This window comes from Miniopterus schreibersii, assembly GCF_964146895.1.
Source record: "Miniopterus schreibersii genome assembly, chromosome: 11".
Classification (NCBI taxonomy): Eukaryota; Metazoa; Chordata; class Mammalia; order Chiroptera; family Miniopteridae; genus Miniopterus; species Miniopterus schreibersii.
The window spans coordinates 31,394,230-31,410,108 of NC_138111.1; the positions used below are offsets into that span (position 1 = coordinate 31,394,230).

At 43.4% G+C, this 15,879-nt stretch overlaps 1 protein-coding gene across 2 annotated transcripts in view; it reads left to right on the forward strand.

Annotated features, from left to right (window-relative positions):
• FRMD3 (FERM domain containing 3) overlaps positions 1-15,879 on the forward strand; it is a 202,248-nt gene that overhangs the window by 118,246 nt on the left and 68,123 nt on the right. For both annotated transcript variants that reach the window (XM_081152115.1, XM_081152114.1), the window contains exons 4-5: positions 7,695-7,773; positions 12,518-12,615. In XM_081152115.1, coding sequence (XP_081008241.1) covers positions 7,695-7,773; positions 12,518-12,615 — 177 coding nt within the window. The remainder of the gene's footprint in view (positions 1-7,694; positions 7,774-12,517; positions 12,616-15,879) is intronic.

A 15,879-nucleotide genomic window follows, 5' to 3' on the forward strand; every position in this document is an offset into this window, starting at 1 on the left:
CCAGTATGACCTCATGTTAACTTAATTAATTTCACCTGCAAACATTCTTTTACCAAATAGGGTCACATTCTGACATTCCAAGTAGATGCAAATTTTGGGAGGACACTAAGTCCACTGCCCTGAGCACCCCCATTTAGATTGATCTCCCACACCCTTTAGTATTTCTGTTTACTTTCTGGGTGACCTTCATGCTTTTGCTTTGTGGTTCACTTTTCTCCTTTGTGTGTTTCTCGCTGAACTTGATCATATGCTTCAGACAGTAAAGCTTCATACACTTTACTTCTCCAGACACCCATACCCTCTGCCCTACCCTGCCATGCTATTTTTGAACCCCCTTGTATCATGTATACTTACCTTAATGAACATTCTGCTTGTTCCATCTGAAACCCAGATGTTACCTGGATCCCCTTTAATGTTTGGAGACCTTCACATGGGTCTCACTATGCCCACTACCTTGAAAGTCCAAAATAGTTAAATTTATTCCTAAGTATTTAATTTTATTTTATTTTGGTGCAATTGTAAATGGGATAGCTTCCTTTTCTGCTAGTTCATTCTTGGTATATAAAAATGCAACTTATTTCTGAATATTAGTTTTGTATCCTGCTACTTTACTGAATTTATCAGTTCTAGTAGTTTTTTCTGTTGGAATCTTTAGGGTTCTTTATATACAGTATCATGTCATCTGCAGATAATGATTTCCTTTCCACTTTGGATGTCATTTATTTTTTCCTCTTGTCTGATTGCTGCTGCTAGACTTCCATTACTATGTTGAATAAGAGTGGTGAAAGCAGACATCCCTGTCTTGTTTCTGATCTCAGGGGAAACACTTGTATTTTTTCCCTGTTGAATATGATGTTGGCTGTGGGTTTGTCACATATGGCCTTTATTATGTTGAGGTATATTCTCCCTATTTCCACTTAGCTAAGAGTTTTTTTTTTTTATCATAAATGGGTGCTGAATTTTATCAAATGCTTTTCCTGCATCTATTGATATGATCATGTGATTTTTATGCTTCATTTTGTTTATGTGGTGTATCATGTTAATTGATTTGCAGATAGTGTACCAACCTTGCATCCCTGGAATAAATCCCACTTGATCATGGTGTATGATCTTTTTAATGTATTGCTGGATTCGGTTTGTTAATATTTTGTTGAGGATTTCCATAGCATCTATGTTCCTCAAGGATATTGGCCTATATTATCTTTCTTTGTAGTGTCTTTATCTGGTTTTGGAATGAGAATAATGCTCACTCTGTAAAACGAGCTTGGGAGTCTTCCTTCCTCTTGAATTTTTTAGAATAGTTTGAGAAGTTAGTTCTTATTTGAATGCTTGGTAAAATTCACCGGTGACGCTATCTGATCCAGGACTTTTGTTTGCTGGAAGTTTTTGTTTTTATTTTTTAATTTTTTTTATTTTTATTGCTTCTATTTCATTAGTTGTAATTGGTTTGTTTAGATTTTCTGATTCTTCTTGATTTAGTTTTGGAAGATTGTATGTTTCTAAAAATTTATCCATTTTGACTAGGTTGTCCAATTTATTGGTATAAAGTTGTTCATAATATTTTCTTACAATCCTTTGTATTTCTGTGGTGTCAGTTACTCCTTCTCTTTCATTCTGATTTTATCTACTTAGGTCCTCTCTCTTTTTTCTTGATGAGTTTGGTTCAAGGTTCATCAATCTTGTTTATCTTTTCAAAGAACCAGCTCTTCGTTTCATTGATTCTTTGCATTGTTTTATAGTCTCTATGTCATTTATTTCTGCTCTTTATTATTTCCTTCCTTCTACTTTGTGCTTTGTTGTTCTTTTTCGAGTTCCTTTTGTTTATTGGAGATTTTTCTTGCTTCTTGTGGTAGGCCTGTAGTACTATGAATTTCTCTCTTAGGACTGCTTTTGCTGTGTCCCATAGGTTTTGGGTTGTTGTATGTACATTTTCATTTGTCTCAAGGTAACTTTTGATTTCTTCTTTGATCTCATTGTTGACCCATTCATTGTTTAGTAACATATTATTTAATCTCTATGTGTTTCTGTGTTTTTCAGTTTTTTTTCTTATAATTGATTTCTAGTTTCATACCATTATGGTTGGAGAATATGCTTGATACATTTTCAGTCTTCTTAAAGACTTGTTTTGTGTCCCAACATGTGGTCTGTCCTAGAAAATGTTCCATGTACATGTGAGAAGAATGTATATTCTGCTGCTTTGTGGTGAAATACTCTGAAGATATCAATTAAATCCATTTGATCTAGTGTGTCATGTAAGGCCACTGTTTCCTTACTGATTTTCTGTCTGGAAGATCTATCCATTGCTTTCAATGGGCTGTTAAAATCCCCTGCTATGGCTATATTACTGTTCATTGCTCCCTTTATGTTTGTCAAGATTTGCTTTATATATTTAGCTGCTCCTATGTTGGATGCATAAATGTTTATAAGGGTTATATTCTCTTGTTGGATTTATTCCTTTTTCATCATGTAATGTCCTTCTTTGTCTCTTATTATAGCCTTTGTTTTAAAGTGTATTTTGTTAGAGCCCTGGCTAGGTTGCTCAGTTGGTTAGAATGTCATCCTGATAACACCAAGGCTGCGGGTTCGATCCCTGGTCAGGGCACATATAAGAATCAACCAGTGAATGCATAAATAAGTGGAACAACAAATAGATCTTTCTCTCTTCCTCCCTCCCTTCCTCCCTTCCTCTCTCTCTCTAAAATTGATCAATAAAAAATACTTTTAAAATGTTTGTAAAGTGTATTTTGTCTGCTATAAGTACTGCTACCCCACCTATATATATATATATATATATATATATATATATTTTTTTTTTTTTTTTTTTTTTTTCCATTTCCATTGCATGTTATATCTTTTTCCATCCCTTTACTTTCAGTCTGTGTGTATCTTTTGTTCTTAGGTGGTGGACTGGGTGGGCAGGGAAGGGAAATGGTCTCTAACCCAGAGCCACACCACTCTGACTCTGATTTTCCTTGAGCTTGCCCTCAAGATCCTTTCTAGAGAGTCTATATCACAAGCTCAGGCAGAAGACTCCTTGTCATGATTTGAGCTCTGGCAGGGCTACAGGGAGGTTGGGAGGGTGGGGTTGTACAGTCCCCCTATACCCATGCAGATTGGAGAGGACTGTTTCCCCCAAGAAAGATGGTGTCTGTGAGTGATGCCAGAGAGGAACTCAGTCTACCCGGAGCTACACAGCCCAATCTGTCCTCTTAAGACTCTAGTAAGCTCCAAGCTGCCATCCCTCTGACAGAGCCCAGGGTGAGTGACTGCAAAGGAAATTTTGTGTGCTGGACCTTGCTTTCTACAACCCAATCTCTCCATGGTGTACAGAATCCCTGCCAATTTTTACAGCCAGGTTTTATGTGGGCAGCTCTTTTGCTCTGGGCTAGGGAGTCTGGCGTGGGGCTGAGACCCTATGTTCCTTACAGGAGGACCTCTGCAGCTGAGAAATCCCTCTGGAATCTCAGCTGCAGCATGTGGGTGCGGGGCCAGCCTTTTTTGCATCTCTGCCCTTCCTACTAATCTCTATGTGGCTTCTTCTGTAAATCTTTGGTTGTAAGAATTCTGTTCAGCTGGTCTTCAGTTGGTTATGCTGGTTGATCTTTAATTTAGTTGTAATTCCAGTTTGGGGCTGGGAGGAGGTGAGTGTAACTTCCATCTACTCTGCCACCGTCTTCCTTTCCCCCAATGTCTTGTATTTTTGCTAAATTTTTTTGGCTTAAATTCTCAGGTGTATAACTCCTGTAGATTGAGAACTTAGGTCTCAGGTAGTCTGCTGAATGCTTTATATCGTTAGCTCATGTCATCCCTTCCTGGTCTCTGTATTAGGGGGCAGAAACTAACCTATGTCCCCTGGACCTAACCCACCTACCATCTGGTTTGCTATGGCCTAAAGGCTAGGAATAGGTTTCATATTTTTAAATGGTTGGGGAAAAAGCAAAGAACAATGTTTTATGACATATGAAGGTTATATGAAGTTCAGATTCCAGTGTTTTATTGGAACAAGCCATGCCTGTTTGTTTACATCTTGTCTGTGGTTGCTTTCCCACTACAACAGCTGAGTGGAGTTATTGAAAGAGAGACCTTGAGGCCCTCAGAGTAGAAAATATTTACTCCTTTGCCCCTTACAGAGAAATTTTGCTGACCCCTACTCTGGGTCATTGGTTCCATTATTACCCTCATTTTACAAGTGAGGAAATGGAAACTGAGAGTTTCAGTTTGGCCATTGCAATTTGTCCCAAATGGTGAAGTTGAGATTAGACATGTTGGATACCAGAGTCGCTGTTAGAGCTTTTCCTGAGCAGCACAGGCAGGCAGAGAACTCCAAGAACAAGAATTTGTGAGGCAGCTGCTCAGCCCTCCAGTGTCCCCTAAGAGAGTTCTTAGAGGGTGACTCTACTCAGCGCAGGCAAGTGTGAGTGGGTGGTGTGCCCGCGTGTGTGATCGAAGCATAAGACAGAACTATAACAGGAGGAGGGTGAATTAAATACAGTTTTTAAAAACCATCTCTGCCTTGAAAGTAAAGGCAACACGGTGCCAGCAGCATTTTGGAGGCTGCTGGTTGTCATTCAGTAAAAGAGTGATGGGGGTTACACTGCTGTTGATGCTGATGATAGTGGCAGTTGTTGCTGAATGATGATAATTACTTCCAACTAGGAGAGCAGTGCTTACGAGAGCAGTTCTCTGTGGCTGGTTTGTTTGAACATATCCCAAGAGTTATAGTTTGTTGAATGAGAGAGGAATGCTCTGTCCTTTTGGTGTCCAAGTGTCATTTTGCGCATGTGCAGAAAGACTTTGCATGCCTGAGTGGTTTCATCAATGAAGAAGCAGCGGTGGGCTCCTCAGCTCTCACTCTAAAGCACCCCGGAAAGAAACGAGAGGGACACTGTTCATTTGGTTAGGAATCCAAAGGCGTCAGTTGCACTGAAAAGCCAGGAGTCCCTGATGCCTACTATGGGGTCCTTTGGAAAATGAGCCTATTATTTGCAGGATGTTCGTGGTCCTTTCTGCAATACCAGACCCTTTGCAATATTTCTGCAGAGTCTGAAAGTCTGACAGCTTGGTCACACTTTTTTTTTTCAATAGAGTTCCAGAGGAGGGAGGCCCAAGAGAGAGATATTCCAGGTATAGGAATTGCCCTAACATCTGCTGGAGCCACAGGCTCTATGTTTGATTACTGTTTAAAGGAGTTTGGGGAAATTTTTCATAGCTGTCAGCCAGAATGTATATGGGAGAGATTATGATTTTATATGTCCTTTCCTGAAATTGTTTTTTTTTTTCTGTAGTTATTTATAATGATTGGAGGAAGACCTCTGCATTTTAAGAAAAGCTGCTAAGTGATGTTTCACTCATAAAAAAATATCCTATTTGCTTCTACAAAGATTTGAGGATGGCTGTTGGTTAATAATAGAAAGTTGGTTTGTTTTTCCATTTTTACTTGGGAGCGCACTCACCTAATCCTTTGGTGTCCCCATCCCCATTTCTGGGCATGGTCTCAAAGTGCAGATGAGAAATGCCTGTTCTTCTCCCCATGTTCTCACTGTTAACAAACTACCCAGATGATTATACCCCAGGATCTGCTGATGCAAAAAGGGGCCACTGAGCTGCCCCATGGAGACACTTGGCCACCACAGCCCTGTCTGGCAGATAACAGAGGGCTGTGAGAGAGGAGCCCTGCCGTTTTCTGGGCAATTATATGCTCCTGGCATTTTTAAAGTGGATTTTTCCCTTCTCTGCTACCCAGTGGTATTCTAATTCTTAGCATTTACATGGCTGAGTAAAATGTTTTTCAGCTGTTGAATTGTTGAATTTAATTCCATCTTCTCCATCTCTGCCTTCCCATTTCCACTCCCCCTTTCCTTCTCTTCTTCAGGTCTGAGCGTTTATCCCCACAAAACAAAAGCTCATATTTAGGTAATGTGCCCAGTGTCTGTGCCAGGAGCCCATTGAATCTATCCAAACACCTCTGAGAAGTAGACATGGCCCCTGGTGCTGTCCCCTCTTCCAGAGCAGGAGACAGAAAAGTTAGGTGGTTTGTTCAAGGACACTGTTGGAAGTCCCCTTCAAAGTTTAGGAACTCACCCCCTGGTGGTGGGGATGCCATCGGCCCATGTGCCTCTGTCTCTGCGGCTGAGGCTTCAGTACCACAGTAGGGATGCTCTACAGTGTCTTCCCCATGGGGTGACCGCATCGTCCAGTAAAGACGCACAGTGGCTGCTCATGAAGACAGCATTGGGGTAGAGCCCCAGTGTGGAGTGTGGGTTTTATTGCCCACGTGTTACATCCATACCAGGTACCTCCTGCTCCACAGATAGGTCCTTCATTAGACCTTTCCAGCCACTGATTCTGCGTCAAATGTTTGGCACAGATAAGAGTCATCCTTTACTTCATTCCTCTTTCTCTGTAGCGTAAGGATAAGAAGACGTGGAAGATACTTAACTATTTGGAGAAGAGGACAGGCTCATCTCCACTAGGGATTCTGACCTTGACATGTTCCAGGACTGAATGTTAGCTGTTGAGCCTGGGAAGTCTCCTTCTGGAGCAGTCACACAGCTGGCATGGTGCATGCCAGTGCTCGAAAGCTGGGCATTTCACCCCAAACCAGTGCCAACACACTTAGGGGTGACGTTTCCCCCATCCTCTTGTTTAATGATTTAAAATTGTAAATAATTGAATTTCTCTCCTTGTTTGGTTTTCTAGAAAGTAGAAAAGAGAATTGTATTTATTTTCATGGATTTGGTTATAGTTGGGATGAGAAAAGGGAACAGAGGTGGGGGGTGGTCTTTTCTCATGCCTAAAATTCTTTCTGCTTTACTCCCCTTCATAGCACTAATGACCTTTGAATGTCCCATATATTTTACTTATTTATTTTGATTTCATGCTTGTATATCCCATCAGAATGTGTTCTCCAGGAAGACAGATTTTTTTGTCTGTTTACAGCTGCCATTATTCATACATCTAAACCTGTGCCTGGTACCCAGTGGGTGCTCAAAGACTTTCTGTTCATTGAATTAATGGAAACTTTCTCTAGAAGTAGCTACTCTAACTAACTCTAGAGTCCTTGAATTTATTCTAGATGCTGAAGGGCAGAAGTTGAGATGTAGGACCAGTGGTTTTCAAAGTGGAAATTACCATAGTAATTCAGACTATGGACCCTCCAGAGCAGTGTTCGGATGGGATGAATGTGATGGCAGGGCCACCTGTTCTTCTTGACATCTGCCTCAAGTTTGATTCAGCCAGACAGGCATCATCACTTTGGGAAAACTAGTCATGTGCAGAGACATCTTTCCACCTCACGGGCTAAAGAATATTTTACTAGACCAAAAACCTGAATGGTGCTTATGGGAAATTTGCCACAGGGGGTGGAAAGAATAGGAAGAGAAAATATTTGAAGCTATGACCCAGAGAGAACGAAGGAGGGAAGGGGCACTGTGACGTGCAAAGATGCGCTGCTGGACTAGGTTGCCTGTGTCCCGCCTGCCTGCCTTCGGTTTGGGCGTCCTGTCAAGAGTTTTGAGTTTTGTTGTCATTGTGGCTTTGTTTTCTTGGGTATAACACCTGCTTCACCCTCTTTCCCATCCCCACCCCAGGCTAGGCTGTGGGGCTCCACGGCTGACTTTCCTGTGTGTGTTCGAGTCCCTGGTGTTTTGCTGCTTTTCTCATGCCTTTTTTTTTTTTTTTTTATGATGTTTCAGCTCATCCACCATACACCATGTGCTTTAGAGTGAAATTCTACCCACATGAACCCCTGAAGATTAAAGAAGAGCTCACAAGGTATTTTTCGTTTGTTTTATGTTTAACATGCCCCTTGAACTAGCCGGGGCCTCCGGGTCTTACAGGCTAGAGCTGCCTCTTGGCTGGAGCAGGACTACTTGAAGGGGCGCTCAACTCAGCATCCTGGCTGGAGTGTTTCTCTTGCACTTAATTGTCTCAGGATTTTTCAAACACTTGTCATGGGGAGTGTAATTAAGTGCACAAAAAAGCAGGGGTCATAAGGAGGAGGTGCTTTCTGAAAACATCTGACAGTGGGGTGCTAAAAATAAATAGAAGATGACTGTCTTTAGGATAGGGGCAAATTCATGGGAATGAAGCCCCTGGAGCCTATCTTCTGGATCTAAGCTTTTCTGGGAGGGAAAAGATCACTTGATAGAATGGATCACTTGCTAAATAACTGACGGTGGGGCCAGCTTCCCTCTCCTTGTAGACTCTTCTTAGCCCAACTCTCTGAATTTTCCAGTTCTCAGGCCTCCCCACTTTTCATCTCCGTCTGCTGAGGCCACATTCAGTCCACCTTCTGGGGGTTTTGCTTCCGTGAGCAGCCTCAGTGCAGCTGAGCAGGGTCCCAGAGGGACCAATTTGGTGGAGGGGGAGGAACCATTCTGTGCTTAGCTCTTGATGAGGCTCTGATTTGGTGACCACAAAAATCACTGTGCATAATCATCTCTCAAAATAACCTACATAGGTACGAATGCAACAGAGAAACAAGTGCAGTTCACTGAGCATCATTTGCAGATGGCTGTGCTGGGTTCTGGATATCTTGCTTTCTCAATATTCATGAGTATCTGGTGAAGCCTGACCATAGTGGCACTGAGGTGACATTGGAAGGGAGCAGATGGTCCCGTTCTCTATCATAAATTTGCACATAGCTATTTAGTGAAGTCTGTGCTTGGGGACAGGGGCAGGGTATGGGTGTGGAAAGGAGAAATACATAGATAATGGACATTATAAGTGGTGGTTAGTGGTTTGCAATCTGGCCTGCTGTGTTTTTTATAATCGAGGTAAAACTCACATAACATAAATTAATCTCACCAATTCAAAGTATTACAATTCATTGGCATTGAGCACATTCACAATTTTAAGCAACCATAACCACTACCAAGTTCCAGAACATTTTTCACCACCCCAAAAGGAAACACTGTACCTATTAGCAATCACCACTTAGTCTCCTCTTCCCCAGTCCCTGGCAACCGCTAATCCTTCAGTCTCTATGGATTTACCTGTTCTAGACATTTCATGTAAATGAAATCATATAATATTTGGCTTGCTGATGGCTCAAAAATTTATTCATTTATTTGATAAGTTCTTCTTCAGTTCCTACTCTCTATATAGCCCAGGGCGTAGGGTCTGTCTGAGCTACCAAAAAAAAAAAAAGAGAGAGAGAGGTGTCTTGCTGTCTGGGCTCTCAGGGTACTAGCTAGCAGTATAATTAGGAAGGTCCACCAGGGGCTCAAATGGCTCACTTTTGTCATTTGTTTTCTTTATGATCTTGTCTGGAGGGTAAAAATGGATATGTGTCAGAATAGAAACTAACAATAGGTCTTGTGTTGTTGAGAAAAGTCCATTTGAAAGTAAAAGAGAACAAAGTTTTAGCTAATAACCCTAGTTAAATCCCTCTCCATTAAATTTGCTAGCATTTGCAGGCATTTGACTGAATAGCTAAGGTATGAGTAGTAGAAAATTGTGAACATTTTTATGTCCCTTAAGGACATTAAGACAGTGCCCAGTCCTTGCACAGTAAAGATGGATTTTTCTTAGTCTGTATGGTCCTTAGCATTCAAAACTAATCTAAAAACTGTGCAGTGCCCCAGGTACTTATGGTTTAAACTCTATCTTGAAAGAGTTTAGTTTTTCTTGTTTGAGAAATTGTTATTATATTGTAAGATTAATCTAAACATTAAGACAAGTATCACATGATCTCACTTATATGTGGAATCTAAAGAACAAAATAAACTGATGAACAAAATAGATTCAGTGACATAGAAGCATGGAGCAGACTGAGGGATCTCAGAGGGAAGGCAAGGGTTGGGGAGTGGGTGGGGAGAGATTAACTGAAGAATTTATATGCTTATATCCATAACCCATGGACACAGACAGTGGTGTGGTGAAGGCCTGGGGCAGGGTGGGTTGGAGTAGAGGGGTCAATGGGGAAAAAAGGAGACATCTGTAGTACTTTCAACAATAAAGATAAATTTAAAATAAAATAAAATTCAAGATGAATTTAATATATGGGAAGTGACCATCACATTCATCACCGTGCTTAGGGGTAAAGAAACACTGAGAAAAAGGGCAGATTTAAAAGAGGAACACAACACAAATACTCACAAAAAAGGGTATTTGAAATAATTTTTATTCTTCTCTCTCTCCATTTATGTCATCACCTTACAACCCTTTTTTTGTGTGCAGGTGCTGTATACGATGAAATGTAATCAAAGTGTGTTGGTTTTTATTTTTTAGTCAGAACGATGTTTAAATTCAGGTCAGGTAGAGAAGCAATATCATTAACGGTGGGACAATAGCGTGGGCCCCAGATCCCTTTGTTGCATGACCCTTTCATGCAGGTGTGGTGTAAACGAAGATGCATTGTTATTATTTTTTTAGTGGCTATTGTATTTAACAAAAAGAGAACCTGAACCTGCAGCCATTTTGAAGGCTCAGTGGATTGAGTCCACAGTAATCCATGATTATCTGGAGATCACTGATAGGAGCAAGTGCCCAAGCTCAGATGCTGTGAAAGCTGATTTTTCCTTTCTCAGGAAGCTCTTGTCAGACTGGATTTCTGGTTTACAGGATTAGAACCCAGACCTCTCATGCACCAGTAAACAGTTATTTGAAAGTCTTTGTTACTACTAAACTCATCACAAAGTGGAAAGAAATGCTTTCTGTTCAATGCATGGGTTTAGCAGGTGGGACAGAAACTCATGGCATTCGGCCTGGTAGTTTCCCTTCTTCTTTCAAAAAGGAAAGGTTTGGGTGCCGGGGGTGGGTGGAGGTGGAAGAGGGCCTAGAGGGGATTAGTGGTGATGAAAAATAAATAAGTAAATAAATAAATAGAAAAGGAAAGATTTGATTATTTCAAGTATTGTGCAATCTTGCAAAGTAAGGTCTCCAGACCAGTAGCATCAGCATCACCTGGGAATTTAACCGTGCCTTCCACCTGGGATGGGGCCCAGCAATCTGTATTTTCATAAGCCTTCCAGGTAGTTTTTAAAGCATGTTAAAATTTGAGAACCACTATTCTAAGGCAATTTGGATTTTCAAAAGTATTCATTTCCTCTGGCAGATATTATGGTATATGCTTAAAAGGGTTTAGTATGGTCACAAATTTGTGCCACCATAACCACAATCTAATTCCAGAACATTTTTATCACCCCAGTGGGAAGCCCCATACTTAAGCAGTCATTCCCTGGCAGCCACTAATCTACTTTCTGCCTCTGTATATTTGCCTATTCTGGACATTTCATATAAATGGAATCATATAATATGTGGTCTTTTGTGACTGGCTTCTTTTCACTTAGCGTAATGTTTCCAAGGTTCATCCATGGTGCAGCGTGAGTCAGAACTCCATTCCTTTTATGCCTGAATCAGATCCCATTGCATTCACATTTCTTGTACCCTTTTATCAGTTGATGGGCTTTGGGTTTTTCCACGTTTTATCGACTCTGAATAATGTTGCTGTGAACACGTGCGTACATGTTTGTGTGAGGATCCAAATTCTGATTGAGTTGCACCTGGGGTGGGGTCCACAGTACAGGTATCTTTCAAAAGCTCCGCAGTGATTTTAATGTGCAGGCAAGGCTGAGAACCTCTGACTCAGAACCTCATTCCTCAAGGTGTGGTCCATGGACCTGCAGCCCAGCATCACCAGGGAACTTACTAGAAATATGGATTCTTGTGCCCCATCCAGACCTCCTGAGTCAGAAGCCACATTCCAACAGGATCTCCAGGTGATCTGTGTGCTCATCAGAGTGTGAGAGGCACTGGTTCCCGGAGATACTCTGGGGCTTCATCTACAGAGTGTAACATTGTCCCTCTGACAAAATGCACAGCAGAGTCTGAACAAGAAATTCATTAGGGACTGACTGCCTTTATCCCCTGGACACGTGCCAAACAAAACTGGGGACAGAGAGACTCATTTGAGCCTCCACCCTGTCCCCAGGGCCCATCACAGTGCATGGCACAGAGCAGGTGTGGGATACAGACTTGTCAAATGGAAACACCAGTAAGCCGCTGAACCCTCGGTGTGTCCATGCGCCTTCAGGGAACCAGCTCCCAGGAACTGAGAGCTCCACTGACAGCAGCTATGTGATCTTAGCATGTTAAGATGCTAAGATCCTCTATTTCTGAGTCATTAAAATGAGGCAGTGCATATGGCGAATCATAGGCTGAGTACAAGTCAGATTATTTGAGCATTGGAAGTGGTAACTGAGACTGAGTGGTGTCCCCAGCCCATCCCAAGAAAAAAGATTAGTCTCTGAGTTACACTCTAAAATAATCACAGAAAGAAACTGCACACATCTGCAAAGTCACATTAGTCAGAAGCGATGGACCCAGACCTGAGTCTAGAATGAAGGAATCAACCTGGCTAAGAAAGGCGAGGAAATCTGCAGAGGGCTTGGTCATCGTGAGGAGCAGAAGGGACAGTGACACCATGAGCCTGGGCCAGGGGTTGCATACTGGAGTGTCCCTCTCCCCCGGCCTTCATCAAAACTCAGGACAACTTTCTCCTTCTGTATTGCAGGTACCTTTTGTATCTGCAAATTAAAAGAGATATTTTCCACGGTCGACTGCTCTGTTCCTTCTCGGATGCTGCCTACCTGGGTGCCTGTATCGTTCAAGGTAAGTTGAACTGACTGTAGAACTTCTGCTGTTCAGAGCCTCCCTCTTCCCCCACCTGTGCTCATCCTGCCCCTGTCCGTGGTTCGTGGTTCGAGGCCAGGCAGGGCTGGGTACTCGGCAGCAGAGCCCCTGGTTATCTTCTCTTTTAAGCCAGTGGGGTCCTGGTGAAGGCTGGGCTGCTGTCTGCAAAAACAGGTCTTCAAGGTCCCGTGGTAGAGCTTAGAATGCGTGACTTTATGAGAAGCTCTCAGTGATTGTGGGGTGCTCTGTGCTCTGAGCTCTGATCACTAGCTGTGGAGCTTAGTGGGTCTACCGAGGGGAAACTGTCCAGGAAGATAGAAGTAAATTCACACATTTGAATGAAATGTCAGAAAACACACACACAAATATGTATGTTCATTCATATGGGTACATGTACATTGTGTCTAACTCTTCAGCTTCTCTAGTCACGTAGGGTGGTGAGGGGGGCACCAAGCCCATGGTCTGTGGTGAGACTCAGGTATTCTGTTCCCCTGGGCCAGTCAGGAGGCAGCTGGCAGCAGGGGATGTCTAGGGGATCCAGCCATTTGTAGCATGAATGCCAATGACACGTTTATGAGAGAAGGGGAGAGGGGGGAGAAGAGAGGAGGGAGGGAGAAAGGAAGAGAAAGGAAGAGAGACCAAGTGAGCATATCACCCTTATAAAGGGTCTGGAATAATGAAGGGGCTCACGATGGGCCATAAGTGGGTCATGACAGTTGTCTGCTGATCACAGTTCCAAACTTCATTCACAGCTTAAGAGAGAGAGAGAGACACCCATCCTTCTCCCGGGGTGTGATAGGCAGACCTGCCCCTGTGGGGTGCTCTGTGCTGTGAAATGATTCCGTGGAGGACCCTGTTTCCAGGTGTGTGCTCTGAGAATTCGAAAGACGTGTCTGTGCCGATTCTCCCCTTCCCCTGGGAGCAAACTAGTGCCGCACAGCAGAATTTGGCAGAGGGCTAGAAATTCCTGGAGAAAAGATATGCGCGCCTAAAGTCAGAATGACAGTGATAGGTGATGGGAAAGATCCTTCCATCTGCCTGAGGGGGGCCATGGGCTTCTGAAAGCCGCCTCTCTTATATCAGAGCTCGGGGAGGTGGACACCCCATAGCTCTCCCCTTCCCCGTGGAGATGGCAAGGTCCTAGTCAGGGAGCACTGTGTTCCCTGAGGGAGAGGGGCATCGGTGCTAATCCAAGCAGCGAACCCACAGGGGAGGATTTCAGGGTGGTTAGGCATTCCTCAATAATGCTCGGTTCCCCAAGGGCAAGCTCCATATGGATCCGTAAGGGGAAACCCTCCCTCCTGTTTTATGCTTCAAATAAAGCCACAGAGGCTCCGTCCAGGTGATGGGGGCCTTATTTGATGCCTCGTTGTCATTCTCACTGACCACACACACACACATGCTGTGGAGAGAGTAGAGTTGCAAACGGACTGCGGACTGCTGACCTCGAAAGGACCTTTCAGCTCAGAAATGCAGTGGTGTCCATGGGCCATTTATAGCAAGTCCAGTAAAAGCGGATCCATAAAGTTCTCTGGGGCAGGCACCATTCTTCAGCAGCCCTAGAGATCTTTACAAATGCAGATAAGAGATCATTACAAATGCGGATAAAGATCTGCTCTGTAGAAACTGCTAATGCTTAAAGAGAGAGGTACGGAAAGCTGAGTAAAGGATTAGAAAGCAGGAGGCCTTGTGACTTTTCTTTGGCTTCTCCTTTGCCAATGGTCTTTTTTTTAATTTAGATTTTTTATTGTTGACACTGTTGCATCTGTCCCCCATTTTTACCCCCTTTGCCCACCTCCCAGCCCCTTCCCCTCTCCCTTTACCTTCCCCACACTGTTGGCTGTCTCCGTGAGCTATGCGTATATGCTCTTTGGCTAATCCCTTCACCTCCTTTATCCAGGCCACCCCATCACCTTCCCCTCTGACCTCTGTCAGTCTGTAAAATGTATCCATGCCTCTGGTTCTATTTTGTTCATTAGATTCCAAATATTAGTGAGATCATGTGGTATTTGTCTTTCTCTGACTGGCTTATTTCACTTGCCAACACTCTTTGAAGGAGCATGTTTTTAGCTTCTATATATTCTGAGTGTATAAAAAACAGGCAGGCCACCCCGAGTTTTGCCACTGGTACATACTGAACACAAGGGTCATATTTAGTACATGCCACACATTTTCTTTCGTAAGAACAAATGACAAAACACACACACACAGGACCCTAGGGATCTATTTCCATCCTTTTTCAGTAAAAATATGTTTCTTCTACAGAACAGCAACAGGGTGGGGTTCTTGTTATCTCCTCTGCCTGATGTGTTCGACCCCTGTGGGTCTGTGGCTCCTACTAGATGTTGAGAACTCAGTTCAGATGTTGCTTCCTCCGAGAAGTCTTCCTGGACTACTACAGTAGCCTTCCTCCTGCACATCATTACATCATTCTTGCTCACACCGTTTTGCTGTCTTTTAAGCACTTCCGCCTCAGATGGCCTTGTTGAGTTGTTTTGGGGCTTATTATGCATCCCCCCCCCCTTGTGTAGAACCTAAATTCCAATGAAGTGGGTCTCTGGGTGGCTGCTTCTCTGCAGTTCCCCCGTGTCAGGCGCACAGTAAGTTACCCACTAAATATGTTAAGTGAACCGGGGCACTTGCCTGACTGCACCCATGTATGCTTTCTTCCTGAACTGGGGAAAGAGTGGTTGGCTCCCCACCTCATTCACTTATTTGTTCATGTGTTTCCCGTGCGTGTATTGAACAGCTGCCAGGTGGGAGGCACAGTAATACGAAGGCCCGGGGGTGGGGTCGGAGGGGACAGACAAGTCAGTAGACAGTTGCGATAGGTGTTAATGTCTAAATACAGAGGCAGACACCTCCCTGCCATGACCTCACCAGGTCCCCTGGTCCAGCAAGGGCAGGCAGGGAAGGCTCCTGAAGGAGTTGGCCCTGAAGCTGTAACGTCCTGCCCTGCGTCTCAAGTTCTTTTGCGATGAGTCCTCTCCACACCAGGGGAAATGCCATTGTCAGGCTTGCCATTTCTATCTGTCATCACCCGATGGCCCTCATCCGTTTGCTCCAACTCTTTGGGTTTTCCTGACCCTTAATTCTCTTAGTCATGTGCTAGAACCTGTTTCAACTCACAAGCCATCCAGTGTGTTGTATGTCATTTGTCACAACGTGACCCTCAGTGTCATGTGTAGAAGAGAGATCCCCAAGCGACTCACCCAACTCCTCTTGGTATGGAAAGCAAAATTT